The 18,445-nt window shown below is 41.8% G+C and overlaps 1 protein-coding gene across 1 annotated transcript in view; it reads right to left on the bottom strand.

The window, feature by feature from the left end:
• Window positions 1–4,458: 4,458 nt before the first annotated feature.
• Window positions 4,459–18,445, bottom strand: part of FREM2 (FRAS1 related extracellular matrix 2) — a 159,809-nt gene continuing 145,822 nt past the window's right edge. Inside the window, exons 17-24 of the mRNA XM_004779525.3 lie at window positions 18,206–18,398; window positions 16,488–16,592; window positions 14,965–15,092; window positions 14,727–14,861; window positions 13,834–13,960; window positions 12,796–12,983; window positions 12,440–12,586; window positions 4,459–10,950 (exon numbers count right to left, since the gene is read on the bottom strand). Coding sequence (XP_004779582.1) covers window positions 10,438–10,950; window positions 12,440–12,586; window positions 12,796–12,983; window positions 13,834–13,960; window positions 14,727–14,861; window positions 14,965–15,092; window positions 16,488–16,592; window positions 18,206–18,398 — 1,536 coding nt within the window. The 3' untranslated portion in view covers window positions 4,459–10,437. The remainder of the gene's footprint in view (window positions 10,951–12,439; window positions 12,587–12,795; window positions 12,984–13,833; window positions 13,961–14,726; window positions 14,862–14,964; window positions 15,093–16,487; window positions 16,593–18,205; window positions 18,399–18,445) is intronic.

The raw sequence follows: 18,445 nt of genomic DNA, 5'->3' as shown, positions 1-18,445 counted from the left end.
CACATGCACACACGCTCCCCACCCATCTCACGCTCCTTTTCACTGCACATGGTCTTCCTGTATAACACTCCCCATCCCATGCTCCCGGCTCTGCTTCCATCCCCTCCACATGCTCCCCTCGCACACGTCCTGTCAACGCATAGATATTAACTACATATAAATGTAAAATAGGGATCACATTCTGACTTTCGTTTTGTTTTGTTTTTAAAGATTTTATTTGTCAGAGAGAGAGTGTGTGTGAGTGAGCACAAGCAGGAGGAGCAGGAGGAGCAGAAGGAAGAAAGGAAACAGGCTCCTTGCTGTGCTGGAAGCCCGATGAGGAACTCGATCCCAGGATCCTGGGGTCATGACCCGAGCCAAAGGCAGATGCTTAACCGACTGAGCCACCCAGGCATCCCTGCCTTTGGTTTTGTAACCTGCCTTTTTTTATGAGACCTTATCATACTTGGAATGTGTTCTGGACAATTCACAGTTAATACATTTTTCAGTAGAGTCTAGTGACTCTTTAACTCTAGCACTCATTTTATTTTTCCTGAGAAGCTAAATACTTGCATTTTAACAAAAATTGGGAACAGAAACCGATCTCAGTTCATTCACACCAGCCAGAATCTGAGTCGATGAGGTCACACTGTCATGCAGATGCCCCAGATGACCATACAGCTGAGCAGTGAGTGGTGCAGTGACTGACCACATGCTTGGACACTGAGGGTCACCTGAGCCGGCAGGTCCTACATGTACAAGGACATTTTGTGAGCGCACTTCCTACCCTATTCCAGAAACCCACACTTACTACTTCTGGTTTCCATGATTGCCCTGAAAGTGCAAATCTTTCTTGTCAATGTACACCAAATGCTAAACTAGTGGTTCTCCCTAAAGTCGTGGTTCTCTCACTCACTAGAAGCTCTTTTTTTTTAAACAGACAGGCTGCTGGCATGCCCCTAGGGCCATCCCGCTAGTGTGGAAATGGGGTTTGAGAGCTGTATCAGAATCTCTGTTTTTTTGTTTTTTGGTTCTTGTGTGTGTGTGTTTTTTATTGTTTTTTGTTTTTTTAATTGTTTTCCATTTTTTAAAAAAGATTTTATTTATTTATTTGAGAGAGTGAGAACATACATGAGTGGGAGGGGAAGGGCAGAGGCAGAGGCAGAAGCTGACTTCCTGCTGATCAGAGAGCTCGACAGGAGGCGGGCTGGATCCCAGGACCCTGAAATCATGACCTGAGCCTAAGGCAGAGGCTTAACCCACTGAGTCACCCAGGTGCCCTGTGCAGATGGCGGTTTGAAAGTTCTCTGGGAGATTCAAACTACTCCATCCCTCCTGCATTGTCTCATTAATTCTTCAGCTTGCCATAGGTCATTTATTGTATGGTTACTAAGGGCTGGCTAAAGAGACCTCCGAAGGGAACTGTTTTGGGGGTAAATGGCATAGAAGAATCAAGGAAGGTCACAGCTCTCCTGGAATGTGACTGCCAAAGACAATATTCAAAACACAGTCGCCCCCCTTTCCTTAGGGTGAAGTTTGTTTTTCTTTTGGGGGAGGGGAGCTGGAGGGGAGTCAAGGCCCACAGAGGAGGAAAACAGCAAACGACCTCGTAGAGAGAAGGAAGAATCCGATCTCTTTAGACACAGGCCTGGATCATAGTAATCCCCAAGCACAGATGACCCGAAGGTGTTTTTCCTGCTTTTCCAGACTGTGGGTCCACAGTCCTCAGCTGCCCCAAGCTTTCCTTGCCCTCCAGATGCTGGGCCAATACAAAGAGATCGAACACACTGGTCCCTGGGTGTGTTTGGCTGTGCCTGACCTCGGAACAGGGATCCCTGGAGAGGCGATCTCTTTCTAGGGTCTGAAACGGGAAATGGTAGGGGAGGGCAACATCCCCCTTGGTTCTTGCGTAATCCCTGCCCTCCCCTCCCCACGGGCCTTCCAGCCTCTCCCTCTCTCTTAACCCGCTTTTCCCACGACCCTTGGTACTAGAATAGGTAGGTTTTTACCAGACCTTTCTCTTCCTGTCAGGACTTCTCTTACACAAAACTTGACCCTGGTTTTCAAAGTCTTTGTTCTTACTTCTCTGATTTTGGGTATAATTAAATATCCTGGGGTCTAGATAAAAGATCCTGGCTCTTCTTCTGTTTACTTTAACTCTGCCTCTAAGATTCAAAACTGGCTAGCCAATTCCTAGAGATTTGTGCGATTCATAGGCAAACCGAACAATCCAGAAACCCTATCCCAACTGCCCTCTTTATCTGCTCCCACTCTGTGGGCTATTTTCCATCTGCCCAATCCCCCAAAGGCCAGGTACCAGACACCTAGGGACAGCCCTATGCCCTAGACCCCATTGAAATTACTCAAATTGGCTAATCCCTCCTTGGCTGTTTCTGCCCATGGAAACTACAAGAAAGGCTCTCACCCACACTTTCTCTTGTTCCCTCTGCCCCATGACTGACCCTGTTGCATCCCTGTGTGTGGCCCTTTTTGTGGAACGTACCAGCTCCCATTGGAATCTGTGAGTATACTAAGCTTTCTTTTCAATGGCAATTGTTTCTTGATCCTTTGGCCTTGTCATATCGGCATAATAATAAAACTTACATTTAAAAAATACCAAGTCATGAGCCTGGGATTCTCGTCTCCATAGAGAAAGTACTTCTCTCTAATTCAGCTACTCAGAGCAGATACCTGTTGTTTTTCAAAGAATGATTGATTGATTAGAGAGAGAATGAGGAGTAGGGCAGAGGGAGAAGGGGAGAGAGGGTCTCCAGCAGACTCTGTACGGAGCGTGGAGCCGGACACGGGGCTCGATCTCACCATCCTGAGACCAGGACCTGAGCTGAAACCAAGAGTCGATGCTCAACCGACTGAGCTACCCAGGCAGCTATAATATAGGTCATATCCACAGAAAATCATATGTCTGTAAATTGCCAACAAAACTTCTTTGATTTGGGCCACTGCCTTTGAGACCTTCTCTGATCACACTTGAGTATCACCAGTGCCTCTTGATTTAGTGCTTGGTCTCTTTAGAATTCAAGCGAAGTGGTGGTGAGGTGTGCAGGCGGATGGGGCTTCTGTCCTCATCAAAAGGGGCAGAAACGTGTCCGGCCACAGCCACTGTATGTTGTCGCGCAGCCTATGTGTTTCGAACTCATTGTCTTCTGAATAGTTTCAACTCCGAGGAAATCCTAGGAAAATATTTGTACCTCTTTTTGCATACGCCCTTCTCCAAATGTTCTCCCCCTGTTGAGTACCCTGTATCCTCTCTGACCTGCCTCATCGTCCTTTGGATATAATCTTACTCTGCCTGACCGCCTTCTCTACCACCTTTAACCACTTTGCCATTAGTCACATTTAAATTTCCAGGATGAGATCTTAGCATCTTGAAATGCTTTGCAGTCTGTAGGGAGCAGGAGTTTCAAAAATTGCTATCGCTCTTCCTCTGCAGCAGTGTCCTGGCATGGCTGCTGGGTGGGGGCTTGGGATTGGGGATCAGTACTGTGTGGGTTCAGAATGGCCCAACTCTGCTTCTGATCATCTCCCTGCCCCCAGTCAGGTCTACCTTCCCTCATTCTGGTTTGGGGACTTTCCCCTTAAATTGGGTGCCTGGGGTGATTGTGACTTTATGGCAGGGAGATCTTATCTCCTAGTTAATACCCAGGTGTGGCTGGGTACCCCTTCCTCCGACCCCTTCCCTAACTTCCTGAAAGCCAGGTTTTCTTCCTAGCGGCTTGGAAATTTCCTAGCACACAGGCTCTTTTCTTATCTTCTCTAGTGAAGATGGATTGAGCCTCTCATTTCTGTAGCTGATGACAGCTTTTCTGCTATAACATGGCCATTTCCTCCCCCAGTCCCCCACTCTAACTTCTCTTGTGTATTTGGCCCTTTTCTTGGGATTATCCTTCAACAGCTCTAAGACGCTGTCCTTGCCTTTCCTTCTGGTATTAAACAGTGGTGGCCACCTATTAAAAATCTGACTATATAATAAATCAAATGATTACTGATTTGAGGGAAATTTACATAAAGGCGACTGGTCTACCTTGTCAGGGCAGCTCCCCAGCAATGGATTCATCCGTTATTAGTTGATTCATCCTCATGAGTGCAGCTGGGCAGGGGTTCATACCTGTAGTAGGATCTAGACACCCTGCTCCTGGGACAGAATTACTCGCCTAAGTATGTGGTTTCCTTTAAGCATACATTGCCACTGACAGGCCTCTGGCTGTGTCAGCACCTGCTACACCTGGTGAGTAAATGCTAAGATTCTGTGGGTTGATCCTGGTAAGGAGCCGACATACTTTGCCACAAGCATCAGAGAAGTGCTGGGAGCACAGGTCCCATTCTGGAAGCCTGCAGGAGCGTAGGCTTCAGACCTGGAACGAAAGTTAACGGACACTCATTGCAGACTACACGAATTCTTGGATTTCAGTGCAAATAAAGTTGAAGAATGAACCGCAATAACTTGACCGTGTTAACAGATTTATATTTATATGGGCTTTATTTATATTAAACATGAGATATATTTTGAAGGAAAACAGTGGTAGTTATGCAACACAAGTGGCAGCAGGAATTATTTTAGACGTGGATAGAAGACTGAATGGTTCCAAATTATTGGCATAGTTGGTTTCCCAGGGATAAGCTTCAATATCCAGCAAACATGAAGTACCCCAGTAAATAAACAATAACAACAAAAACTAGACCCTGCTAGTTTTTGAAGAATTCCCATGGGAAAATCACAAAGGCCAGTAAGCTTTGCAAATAATTCCATTACACACAGATATGTCACTCAGTGGCTACATAAATATAAATTTACTGAGTTTTTGGAGGACTTTGGGGGAAGGAAGTAGGCACTTAATACAATTATCAAACACACAACTCCTTGTCCAGGCTGAAGTTTTCTTTCAGAGACAAATGGGCTTTAAAAATACCTTGCCAAAAACTTGAATTCCTGGAACCACAGAAAGAGACTCAGCTTTGTACTTCTTTTTGTAATGTGCTTAATTTGGGCCCTTACAGAAATTATCTTTTATTCTTACCAGTAATTGCTTTTCTATATTTTAAGTGGTTTGTATTACAATGCTCTTTATTATTAATGTTAGTTCTTAAAAACTTGCATTTCTCTCTTTTCTTTCTTATTTTCTAAGGCACAATACTGACAATTCTTATGTGAAGGGAAGATCCAAACATTGGAAAAATAAATATCTGTAGTAGTGATTCACTTAGAGTATTCAAGGAATCATGCAATCTGGGTAGGCAACATCTGGCTAATAGTGAAAGGAACATTGTACATTTAATAATTACAATTTGAAACACTTCAAAGCTGTTAACATTTTAACAGTTTTTTTGTTTTGCCATTTATTTCATTGCAAAGTATTCAATCATGCAAAACAACTTCATATATGTGATCTCTGGCCTTTTACTTTTGCTCAATTAAACCCTTAAAGGGATTTTTGTGTGTGTGTCTTAAATGTCAGTGTTGAACCTTCACTGAGAGAAAAATCAAAGCACAGATTGTCATTACATTATTCAGAATGATGCTTTTGATCTTTTGAAGGGAGTTCTTTCCATCAGCCAAAAGCCTTAACATTTTATAAAGAAGGGACACTGCACAAATGCTGGGCTCACTTACTAGCTTTCAGATGAAAGAGAATGTTAATTTTGTAGTGAAAATGGCAATGGTTTCCAAACTAAAAGGGAAGCGTTACTGGAGGAATGATAGACAAATATCAGAGGATGGTCTGTGCCAGAAAGGAAGCCAGGAAGGAAGAAAGGAAGGGAGAGGAGGGAAGGAAGGAAAGGAGATGTCATTGCTGCAGCAGCATTGTGGTTTCTTCTTCTGGTTGTTGCTCTTAACTAAAACACAATACTGAAAAAAAAAAAAATACACAGAGATACCAGCAAAAGCTAACAAATGTACTTGAAAGAGAGGGAAGAGGGTAAAACTCTTTAAAGGCTGCCAACTCAATATTCTGATTGGTTTTCCCGGTATAATTAAATTTGAGAGAGGCTCACATTAGTGTAGTTTGTTGTATCAACTTTAGTTCAAGAGAGAACCAGCTTTCTTTTATCTAAGAAGTTTCTGTATAATCCTCCTGGTGAAAACTGTAGGAAAATGCTGCACACTTCTATTTTAGAATCTCTTATTAAAAGCAAAATAACTACCCAAATCTTGATCTTCCATTTTTAACACTAAAGGAGAAATAGACAGTGAGTGAAACTTTGAACCTATGGATGGTATTTTCTGAAAATTCTTGTCATTAACCATGGAACACTGGAATCAAGTCGAAGAAAAATCTTAAGGAAACATAGTAACCTTGAAACTAATGTCCAAGAAAATCTCACAATAGTATGTTAACACAAATGACCATTCTGTTGACCTTTCTGAAAATCTCCATATGGACCATTTCAGCTAAAACTATATTTAGGATCGTCATTTTCTAGATATGAGATCTTTGGTTGTTTGTATACGTAAATGTGTCTGTATGTGCTTGTCAGATACTAGTCGTACTTCTACTGCTGTACCAAATTACACATTTCTAAGCCATGGCCTTAGGACTGATTGAACACCTAAGCTCTATTCACCATTTGCCCTGCAGTTAGTAAAGACACCTGTCTTCTCCCTTTTGTTATTGCTCTCCTGGCTAGAAGAAATGAAAGAGTTTCAAAGAATCAGCGCTCCCTTGCTTTTAAATGAATACAACTATGTAAACTTCGAATTTGTAAAATATTTGCATCTTAAGGGATTATTTTTTCTTTTTCTTTTAAAGGACTAAACTGGTTTCTAAATCAAAACTAAATAGGTATTTTCAAAATAGCAGCAGTAATCAAATTTCCAACCTTAAAAATTTAAATGTCATTACATTTTCCTGTTATTGCTTCTTTATTGTTTCTCAAGCTAGGACTATTTTACCCTTTAGCGTGGATTTATATGAGAGGCTCTATGATTTTCTGCAGATCCATTTCTATTGTTAAAGTTGACCTTGGAGCTGGTAACCTGGAAAAGACTAAGAGGTGTGATGACCTGATAAAGAAGTTGTTGGCCGCTGATAGAAATACATCTTTTGTACTTGGTCCTTCATGTCACCAATGCTGTGCAGTAGAATGGCGGAGGAATTCTAGTTGACCACCATTTATACTGTTCAAATGCTGTGGATGCTTGTGGGAGGGTGCACTTCAAGAGGTGTTGGGGCATTAATGGATGAGAACAAGAGTTTATGTGCTATATCCCATCTTTGGAATAAAGTGGGCCTGTCTTCCATTAAGAGGAAAAGAATAAGCCAGACTACCCACATCCCTGCAATGTGCCCTTTCTGTGTAGATTTGTAAAGGGCAATTCCATTAAATTATTGATCTGAAATATTTTACCTTAGATCTGTGATCACAATGACCCATAATGTGGGATTCTTTTAGAGGAAAGACAGTGGACTCCACTGTCAGTGCTCTGGAGAGTTTTAAGTTGTGGTTCACAGACACGCCTGGCTTGTTCTTGGTCCAGGGCAGAACCCAATGCAAATGCTGATCCCTCTGGTCTAAAGGAGGAGCCACATTTGGTTAGAACCTGCTGGAGACCAGGGAGGGCATCTTGGTTTCTGTGTAATCTCTCAAAGTGGTGAGTCCTAGGTGAGCATTTAGTAAATGTTAAGAGAGGGAATGAAGTGGGATAAATAAAACCATCATTAAAACCATAATTATGTATTGTAATGCTTTGTGGTTCATATGCAGGGAGAGCCGCTAAGGCTTCGTATATATTTTTGTGCTTTGGGTTTTACTGTGTGATACAATTTCAATTATATAGTTTTAATTAGGGTCAGAAGCTACTGGGTATCTAAGGAGTTATTAAAGCTTATATCCTATTGTCTATGGGAAGTTATTTTATGAAATTGTGCTGATAATACCAGCATAATTGTCTAAAAACAAAATATTGGGGGAAAGGGTCTGTTTTATTGAATAATAAAACATTTTCGCTGATCTTTTTTTTCCACTAAAAAGAGTTTCTTAAGATTAATGTATATAAAATCACACATTAAGTAAACAGATAAAAGGAAGATGATGCTGAAATCCAAGCACTCTACACTTAAGAAAGCTATATCTGCCTTTTCCCCACAGACTCTATTTTCAAGGGAAAGTTAGAGGAGAGAAAGGGAGAAAGAGAGAGAGGGAATGGGCAGAGAGGAAGAAACTTATCTTTGTTAGGAAAGGATAGACATGTTCTGTGTTTTATAAGCCCTCCAATTCATATATGGCAGTCTCATTAGTAAAACACATTGCAGAGTGAAATTTGATATAAAAACCAGTGTGGCCCAAAGGCTCCAAACAGGCTTGTCGTAATGAGGCTTCACTATATTACTATATTACTATGTTACTATATTCAGTGACAGAGATGCTCAAGACTGTGCAAGAGTCAGGCTCTGAGGCATCTAAACCACTGAAGGAACATAAAGCAACGGCAAGTACTTGTTCCCACAGTCTAACTGAATTGAACCCAGTGCTAAGTCATGAAAAGTCCACACGCTCACTGAAGCGGCTTAACTCATGCTCATTCCTAGACAAGTTACGAGGTAGCTAAAGAAGTAGCAAAGCATCTGCCAGAAGGCAAAGCAGAAGAAAAGGGGATAATGTTGAAAGCATTCATGTTTGCTTGACAAATGAACTCCCGGGCTATACGGTACTTAATATAAGTCCTTTGGGGGGCCCTTGAGTTATTGGGGTGATATCCATAAATTCCCCAATGGAAGGAGACTCCAGTCTACCATATTCTTTGAAAGACTTTGAGTGTGAAATGCAGAGCTGCCCAAAAGGAGAGAGGCTTTTCACCTCTCTCTCAGCACCAACGTAGATTCCTTTTTTTAATAAAGAGATGGCTGGTGCCCACGGACACCAGATGAGGTCCATTCCGCTAGGACGTCCAGTGTGGCCAGACTATGGACAAAAGTGAAAAGATTCCAGGTAACACATGAGGGTTAGTTAGCCTTAAGTAAAGTTCTTTTTCTCCTGACCCTGTTTTTGCTTGAAATACGTTCACTAGTTTTTGGGAGATTGGTCACTGGACTACTACTCCTTCCCTTTCCAACGGAAATTTCTGACATTTGGAGAGAGTCTATTTTTTCAGAAGGGTGATGGGAACCTTGCCAAGCAACTCACTTAAGTTTCCTGGTTTTTAACACTGTGAGCAGTGCCACATGGTATGTTTTCAGATACTGAGAGGGACCTCGCTGTGTCAGCTCACTGAACTGGATATGACAAAGAATGCTGCTCTCCTCCTGGATCAAAGAAGGTTGTGCCTCCAAGGCCATCTCTGGAATGACAGGGGCAGAGGTCCCCATTTTTGGCCCAGAGGCTGATTAGAAGGTTAATGAAATGTCCTATGGCCAATTTAAGTTCTGGACATTGTTGTGTGATTATGCTCCTCTGATGGTTAACCTCATATATCATCTGTCAGAATGTTCTTTATTTCTGTGATGTAGAAGAGGCACTTTGGTTAAACACATTATATTAATAAATACCACTTTCTCCTTCCAGCACCTGTAATGATACTTCTCATAATTTTGGGTTCAATACTGCAAACATCTAGGCTCAGTTCTTAAAGAACATTGTCTTATAAATGTGAATCTAACTCTATAGCATTTCTTCTTCATCACCAAAACGCCACCAACCCTCTCATTTCCCACAAATGTTGAGCACCCATGAGATATACTATCATGCAAGAATTCGACTATTTCTCACTATATAACAGGAAAGTCTTCGACAATCTCTTCCAGACTTAACGTATTCTTTGGTTTAATTTAAAGTTAAATAAGCAAGTAAAACAGGGAGGCTCTGATGAGGATGAAAAACAATTCAAATCCAACCTAGTGACTTCCTTCCCTCTATATTTCCTTCCGTTCCCTCCCATGTAGTAGGAAAGGTGAATGACGGGTTGAGCCACCCCTGATCATAATTCCATGCTGTCTCCACCTATTCGAAAACTTGTCATTGTAAACAGTGTATTTATCATTTGTGCAGACTATCCATGAAAGCCTTTCTAGGAATAAACTGTTATACAATGAATAAACAATGTGATAATTGCACCTTCAAGATTCATGCTCATATAGCAACAGGAGACTCCTCTTCAACTTCTGAGAGAGTCTGCAGCACCTTGGAATAGATTTGTCTCCACTGTTTAGAGAAAAATGCCTAAAATGAGAAGTCCATTCCTGGCAGTCCATGGATGGCTATGTATACCCACCAATACATTGTTGCTGACTCTGGAGTCAGAGGAAAGGCATGGTTTGTGGTCTGCATTTGTTCTCTGATGCATGAAAAAGTAGACAGAATTCATATCCAATTTCATTAGTACAGTCAGGTCCTCTGAGAAGCTTCATAAAAGAAGTCCCCAATTCCCTGGCACTGACAGAAGCATTTGGGTTTCCACTGTCTTTCTAAGGCACTGGAGGCCAAGGCTGAATCCAGCGATGCTCTTCAAACCTCTGAGCTGTCTCCCTGGTGGTTCTGCGGGGCCATCATGGGCTTGCTACTGCCTGAGCCTTTCAGGGCGCCCTTCCTCCTGGCGCCCTTCCTCCTTCTGCACATCATCACTGTGATGGCAGCGAGGCAGAGGGTGAGGAACCCCACGGCGATGCTGCCAACGACTGTGACCAGGCTGACATCAGAGCTGGGCCGGTTGAGCTCACGAGGGAGGACGCCATCGGAAGGAACTCGCCCCTGGGGGACCTGCTTCCTGCTGGTGCGGTCCAGGGCGATGTGCTGGATGTTGGTTCCCCGGTTGTTGTCAGCACCTATGTCCCACGCCAGCGGGGGTGGGCTCCTGATCTCCCTCTTCTTCCTGCTCTGGCTTGTGGCCTCTGGCTTCCCTGGACCCACTATGGAGTGGTGCTGGTACTCGGTACTTCTTTTGCCGATGCCTCGATTGGCGTTGTCTTTTGATCTTACAGTGTAGATCGTGTGTACGTACCATTCCCGACCCAGGGCAACCTAGGAAATGCAACTCTATTTGTTAGAAAATTAAATACCACACCAACCTAATTCATGACTCCTGCAAGAGAAATTAATGGCAGAGACAATCACTGAGAATTTACTCTAGACTGCAGAATTAATACACTAAACATTTTTTTGTGGGTAGTACGTGCAAGGCTTTGTGTAAAGGACTCTAAAATATTTTGTGTGACTCTCAAAGGAGTGTGTGCCAGTAAATCTTTGGCAATCTGTGACTTGCTGCCATAGAATGTCGGAGCTGTCACATGGTTTTAACTTACTCATCTGAAAAATGGGTAAGGAAGGATCCACCAGTGCTGAAACGTGCCAATGTTACTCAACCAGTTAGTGGCAGAGGCAAGACTAGAACCCAGACCTTCTGACTCTCAGGACTCTCTTCCAGTACGTCTGGCTGCATATTTACATAGGAGACCATAGAAAAGGTCTGTTTTTCTGCTTTTCTAGGGCTTGTGAAAAGAAGGAATTTCTGATGGCTCTCTGAACCCTTCAGGATTTAAAAGGCATTTAATGCTTTGAGAATTAACAGTGAAAACCATTTTAAAAAATTATTCCAAGTAACAAATATGCTTCTTTAAGATTCTTTCTTTAGAATGAAGACAGATACTGTGTCTGAAGCCCCTCTGGTGTGGACAATTTTCAGGAAATTTCCTAAAAGGTGTACTTGCCCCTCCAAGGATTCTCCGTGGAAACACAACTCTGAATTTGTCTCATTTGTCTGCCCAGTGTTAGGGTCGCCTGTGTCTTTTTACCATCCATCGCTAGGCTAGGATATTGTTTCTTGGTTTATAAAATCTTTGAGAATGGAGATTTATGAGCTGTGCACACTTCTTTTCTGAAGCCAAGATCACTCTAATAAAGATAGTCATGAAAAGTCAACAGGAAGGAAGTTTTGAATAAGAAAAGCAGAGTTTCCGGGGCACCTGGATGGCTCAGTGGGTTAGGCCTCTGCGTTCAGCTCAGGTCATGATCTCAGGGTCCTGGGATAGAGCCCCGCATCGGGCTCTCTGCTCAGCGGGAGCCTGTTCCATCCCCCTCCCCCGCCTGCCTCTCTGCCTATCTGTGATCTCTTTCTCTCTGTCAAATAAATGAATAAAATCTTAAAAAATAAAAGAAAGAAAGAAAGAAAGAAAGAAAGAAAGAAAGAAAGAAAGAAAGAAAATCAAATCAAATCAGAGTTTCCAAACATCAGACTTAGATTTCTATTCCGGGCTGAATAAGGGTCTTCATTACTCATAGCCTTAAAATAAGGTGAATGCAGTAATAAAAATAATACCTAGGGTTTACAGAATGCTTACCAGGTGCACACTATGGTCCTGTGTGGCTTACCTGCATTACCTTATACAATGTTATGATTACTTATGCAGTATTCCTATCATTGCCCTTTCGTAGAAGACACCTGGATGATCCCAATATTAAATAATTTGCATGTGCTCACAGAGCTGGTGTAAGTGGCTTATTACTGGCCCACCTGAAAGAGTGGTGTTGAGTCGACTTTAAAGCCATCGGATCCAGGCTGATTCACTAAGAGAATAGCTTCAGGGTCATCGGCTGCTAGCTTGGCATTAAACAGGACATTTCCAAAACTGGTGGCTTGCGTCTCTGGCTGAGCTTTGTCCTTTAAGCAATAAAGAAAATGAGGAGTGCTGTAGATAATGCCAACTTCTACAAGTACAGAATGGTTTCTTTAGGTTTGTGCAAGTACAGATGACCATACAATGTCACCATTGTGTTTCATTTAAAAAGAGGTTATTGTTTTTAAATACCAGATGAAAACATTGAACTTTGAACATCTACCTAGTTCACTGTTTGGGCTAAAGCACTTACCACAATTTTAAATCTATATAAGAGTGAAGGAGAGTCCGCTAAGCAGCCGTATTCTGCATTCGTGGGACTGTATTTGGGAACATAGCCGTCAGCTCCAGTGCACAGAAACACCTTCTCAATGCTGCAGTAAAAGGAGTCACCCAGATTCTGGACAGGATCTACCATGACACGCCCGTAAATGATGTCCCCTGAAACAGATACGTGGAAGTGTCATTTCTGTTACATGGTAAGTCCTGTCCACATGACTCTGTAAACCATTGGTGACAATAACGCTCCCTAGAGAGTACTTCCTTCTTTTTCTAATCTGCCATCAAATACTGGAAGACTTTCAGGATGTCATCCACTCCCAGGCCTCAGGTGAGACCACTCTGGGGACGGACCACAAGTGACTGCAGATTTACTGACTGTCCCATGCTCAGTCAGTAGTGGGAATAACCTCAACGCTTGGTCTATAATTTAATATTCATAATTCCACTGTGGTTTAAAGTCCACTTCATATAGATAAATTACTTGGCAGGATACAGACTAATAAAGTATATAGAAAAGAAACTGTTGATAAAAAGCTGAGTTGGCTTTATGTGATTTTGAAGGAGAGTTTGTGGAAATTCCCTCGCAGTCAGTCATCTGTTTCGCAACTACTACTGAACTCCCACCATGCGTGTTAGGCATTCTGCTAAGTGCCAGGAACAAGCCAGATATGACCCTCACCATGAGGCACCGACAGTCTCAAGTAGCTGCAGTATTTGAGTCTATGCACCTGGAAAGAAGATTCACGAAAAGAAAATCTAGATTGTTTCCAAAAGTCACTTAGGCAAAGGAAATAGAGATTAACTTCCCCAGAAGAAAAACCATCTAGAAGCATATATCCAATTCCAGTGGCCCTAGCCATCCCTGCCAAAGTGGTAAAGACCCAGTAATATTCTCAAGAGTACACCAGCACTGATCATTTCCCTTCTTAAACATGATCCCAATAAAGCAAAGCACAACAGATGTGGCGGCGAGCAGACAGAGCGGCTGTCTCATCTGTGAAACGGGTACCTTCTGAGAAGGCAACATCACTCTCTTGCCCAAATCCCATGGATCCATCAGACAGCCAGAGGCTCTTCTTGGAGAGGAGGTACATCTGGGTGTTCAAGCTGAACTCAGCTGCCACTGGATCGCTGACCTAAAACCAAGTGTGAAAGCTCTGTTACGGGTTGCCGATTGCCCTGGCGGTGCACAGATGCCTTATTCACAGACACACACATGGGCTGTATGTGCACATGTAGATGACGGAAGACTGCACCGCAGTTTTCACATCCGACCAAACTAACACAGGGGATTGTAACGCTGGCTCTGCCCTTCATGAGAAGGCGATACTGGTGAGGTGAAATGTTTTGGCTGGGATGAAACAGCATTCCTTGAGCTCTTTTCCATTGTTTTCACAGTGTATATATGGACTTGTACTTCTCATGCTCAGTGCATGGCCAACACTTAATATTTGTCCTTGGACAAAAGTGTCGTCATATTTCTTTTACTATATAATGGCAGTTAGGTACTTGGAGATGTCGTGAACTATAGGATGTTTGTTTTCCTTCAAGATCAAGAACGAGGCAAAGACATACAGAAGAACTCTGGGGAAAACCCTCAACTCTCCAAGGCAGCAAACTCCAGGAGGAGAAAAGATCACATAAGAAGAAAAATAACCCTTGTGTACTCTTCAACTCTGGATTTTATACCCTGATCCAATGACAGATGAAGGGCAGTTCTTTCCTCCTTCCTTCTTCTCTTGCTTCCTTCCTGTCTGACTTCCTTTATTCTCAGCAAGCAAGAATTAGTAAGTCATGGCGTGAATTTATGTATTTGTTTATTTATTTACTGATACACGTGAACCACGATCTTCATGAAGTGGGATTGGAGAAGTCACAGGAAAGCAACTGCAAGAGACGCACCTGTTGGAACCGAATGTCAAGGTCAAAGGTGACAGGCTCTCGGGGGTTGCAGGTGACTGGCAGGCGGTACTCTTGATGCGATGGAGTGGTGCAAGGCAGCAGTTTCACTGTGTAAGTCCCTGAATAGTCACGTACCTTTAAGGAGAAGGGAGGACATTTAGGTTTTCCCTTTAAGAATCTGAGGTGTCACCCAAAGCAGCAGAAAAGGAAAGTTCAGTTAAGAGCCTGAGTCACTTACCGCAAAGTCAGACATAAAGCTCCACTGCTGCACGGGCTGGTTATAGGTCGGTTCACTCCTGATGAGGCGCAGGGAGAAGGTCAGGCCTGGATGATCAGCTGACATGATCATTGAGCTCGTGAAGGATGCTAGAAAAGTGCCAGTAAGAATAATGGTAGAGTGGCTGTAAGAGTGCACAATAGCTTAGGGTTTTCAAAGCACCCGATCGCACATTGCTTGCTTTTATTCTTAATACTAAGCCTTCAAAGCCCCAGTGTTGGTATAATTAGCTTCATTCCCCCCCTTGGAGAATGTGAGCTGAGGCCGATTATAGTGACTCTCCCAAGATCACACAGTTAGGATGTGTGCCTTCTGAGTCCTAATTCAGTGCTTTTCCCATTCTATGATTCTGTGAAGAGATAATTGTGCAGAAATGCTCAAATAGTCCAGGGCAACTTTCCAGGGAAGGCACAGCAGTGCAGTAACAGCTGATGTGAATGCATTTATTGTGCACCGAAGCCGAGATCAACTTTAGTCTCTTAGCATCGCACAGCAGGGCAAACCCAACTTACAAACGGAACCTAATTTTAATTAGATTGCCTGCAATTGTGTCTAAACAAAGACTCAGTTTATTAGAAAGGTAGACATGTGGAAGGGATCTGTAAAGACCCAGAAATCCTTATTTTCCAGAACTGTCAGTTACAATAAAGCCAAATGATTCTTTTTGGGTCCGTATGTCTTGTAGCTCAGCCTCATAAATATACAGTGAGCCCCCTTTCTCTTCTGAATTTTGGCCCCATTCTTTCCTTGTTTTGAGCTCAAACCCAGAAAACGGAAGGCCGGAGAAGTCATGGATTGGACTATGTCCCCCGTCCAATCTGACAATAGTTGGCAAATGGGCAAAATATGCAACACCAAGTTAGTGATATGGAGAGTCAAATAAAAAAAAAATATTTCTAATGGGATGTCCTTTATATTTAAAAAAAAAAAGCATGGGCATTGGACTTCAGTGCCTGCTTCCTTATTGGTATTTAAAGCACAGCGTTCGCAGTTAGTAAAATGACACAGTAAATCTTTATTAAAGGTAATTAGTTAACATGTCTGAAATATAAGTATCATAGTACAATGTTACTTATAAAGGTTTCTCACTGTATCCAGAAAACGGCTGTGAACAGAGGAGTCCTTGCTAAACAAATGACTTCAAATTCAACTTTGTATGCAACAGAATTGAGGCAGAGAAGGGGACTGTGGTTGCTATGCTCTTTATCTAAAGAAAACTCCACTTAAAATGAACTCAGTAGAGTTTTTGTTTAAATTTACTATCATTTTGTATTTTCTTTAAAAGGCTATGTTGATAACGATGAATTTGTAGCTTATGAGATATAGCTTAACAATTATCAAACCCTCCTGTGGATAAGTCACATGGACAATTTACTTGCAGTTAAGTTTAGATGCTGGATTCATAGCTCGTCAGGTAGCGCAGGGCCTGAAATATCTGTGTTCTGTGGTGCAGGGAGCAGCTTCTTGTGGATAACAGGGCTTACCGGGATGGGACAGCACGAACAGACCATGGAACTGAGCCTCTGTCTTAAAGTTCACCACCAAGCGCCCCTCTTCACCGATGCGCATGCTCGTGGGGTAGAGAGAACCTATATGAGCAGAGTGCACAAGAGTGAAAACACTGGTGACCAGGGACTCATTATATGCAGGATTTCTTCCAAATTTGAATTCAGATATGTCTCATCTTTAAGTATTCTAGCCAAAGACGGTGATCAGAATTCTGAGTGATAAGAGAAGCACAAGTGTTTTGTTTGTTTTGCTTTGTTTTTTAACAAGAAAGGGTATCAAGAAGGGAGGCGAAATAGAATCAGGTAGCATGAGTGAGGTCAATATGAAATAAACAGATAGACAATATGAAATAGATAGAAATAGACAACATGAAATAGACAACAGGCCAAGATTATTTTTTTCCCTGAAAGCATTAGTCTACATAAATGAAGTTGTAAATTGAGAGACACAGTAAAGTTGTCAAGTTCTGAAGATCTGGACTTGGAAGTGGGTTCATGTTCTCCAGAATGATTCCAAATTTTACAGACTTAGTAAAAACTCTGGAGGTTTTCCAAAACTTTTGGCAATTTGACCAAAGTTGGTTCCAGAAACAAGAAGGAACCATGAGATCCTTATGTAGAACTTGAGAACCACAGCATGGATCCACATTAAATTTCCTTAAATATATACTTTCCAAGGCAAGATGTGTAACCAAAATACTGAAATATAAAATAATTTAGAATGATCACTCAGGGTGATCATATAGCCTTTCACATAAATTTAAGGCAATCTTAAATCTGTTTAAGATAGCAAATTTTGAAACACTGTCAATAGTATTTTCTCTCTGGCTCATAAAAAGTGATTCAAGCATGATGCTCAGATAGGCATGAAGCCAGAACAGTACCATGTGTCTGAAAAGAAATTATTCATTCCATGGATAGATAAATTAGCATTATGCTTGTAGACTTTAAATTATTATTCTGATACAGAGATTGAAAGAAAGTTTGGCAGGTGCTTACAGGTGCTTAGGAGTTAGTTGTCCTTACCACTGCTGTTCCAAAGCATCCAGCTAAAATATTACAGAATGATAAAAATTTAAAATAAAAAGAATATTATTAGCAGTCTAGTCCACCCTTGAGGAGAAACTGAGTGCCACAAAGGCTAAGCTGTATGTTCAAGATCACAAAGCTAGTTAAGCTGTGGAAGCCAGAACGAGAAGCCAGGACTTAGCTCATTTTCAGAAGAAAAAAAAAAGCATACATTTTTCTCTTGGGTTCATTCCTTACTTTCATAAGGAACTTCTTCTATACATTTTCTAGAACCTAGGAAACACACAGACTATGTTGTGTAACACATAAATGATGAATCACCTGAAATGGACTGTCAGGGTTAAATACCCATGAAATGTTTATGATATCTATAACAGTCACTTGTTATACAAAATTTTGGGCACTGATAGGATTTCGTTAGTTTTTCCATGACAAAATGAAATAATCTTAAAATACTGAACATAAAAATAAAATTTATTGAAAGTTGCTTCTATTATTTATTTTGCTACAGTTAAAAAAAAATCCTAGGATCTATTTGAGTCCTAATTCAATAATAATTCAAATAGATGAGAATAGGTGAGAAATCATCTATAATTCAATAATTATATTCAATAATTCAATAATTCAAATAGATGAGAAAACTCATTTTCCAAATTATTACCCACCTTGGAGTTCGGCTTCTGGTGGGCTGCCAATTCCATCATTCCACAAGATGGCAGTGTCATACACAAAAGTTAGGCGGAGCTCTGACTTCAAGTCAAAATGCTGCCAGCCTCCTACCCCAACTGGGGAATGGAACACATAGGAAACATACAGAGGCACTCGAAGGGTCACATAGGACTGCACTAGATTTAGGACCTAAAACAATGAAATTACATCTGTCAGCATGATTCGGTATTAACTGG

This window comes from Mustela putorius, unplaced genomic scaffold (genome assembly GCF_011764305.1).
Source record: "Mustela putorius furo isolate JIRA1106 unplaced genomic scaffold, ASM1176430v1.1 tig00003942_pilon_pilon_pilon, whole genome shotgun sequence".
NCBI classification, from domain to species: Eukaryota; Metazoa; Chordata; class Mammalia; order Carnivora; family Mustelidae; genus Mustela; species Mustela putorius.
The sequence above is the reverse complement of the archived record's forward strand: the minus strand, read 5'-3'. Positions and strand labels throughout refer to the sequence as shown.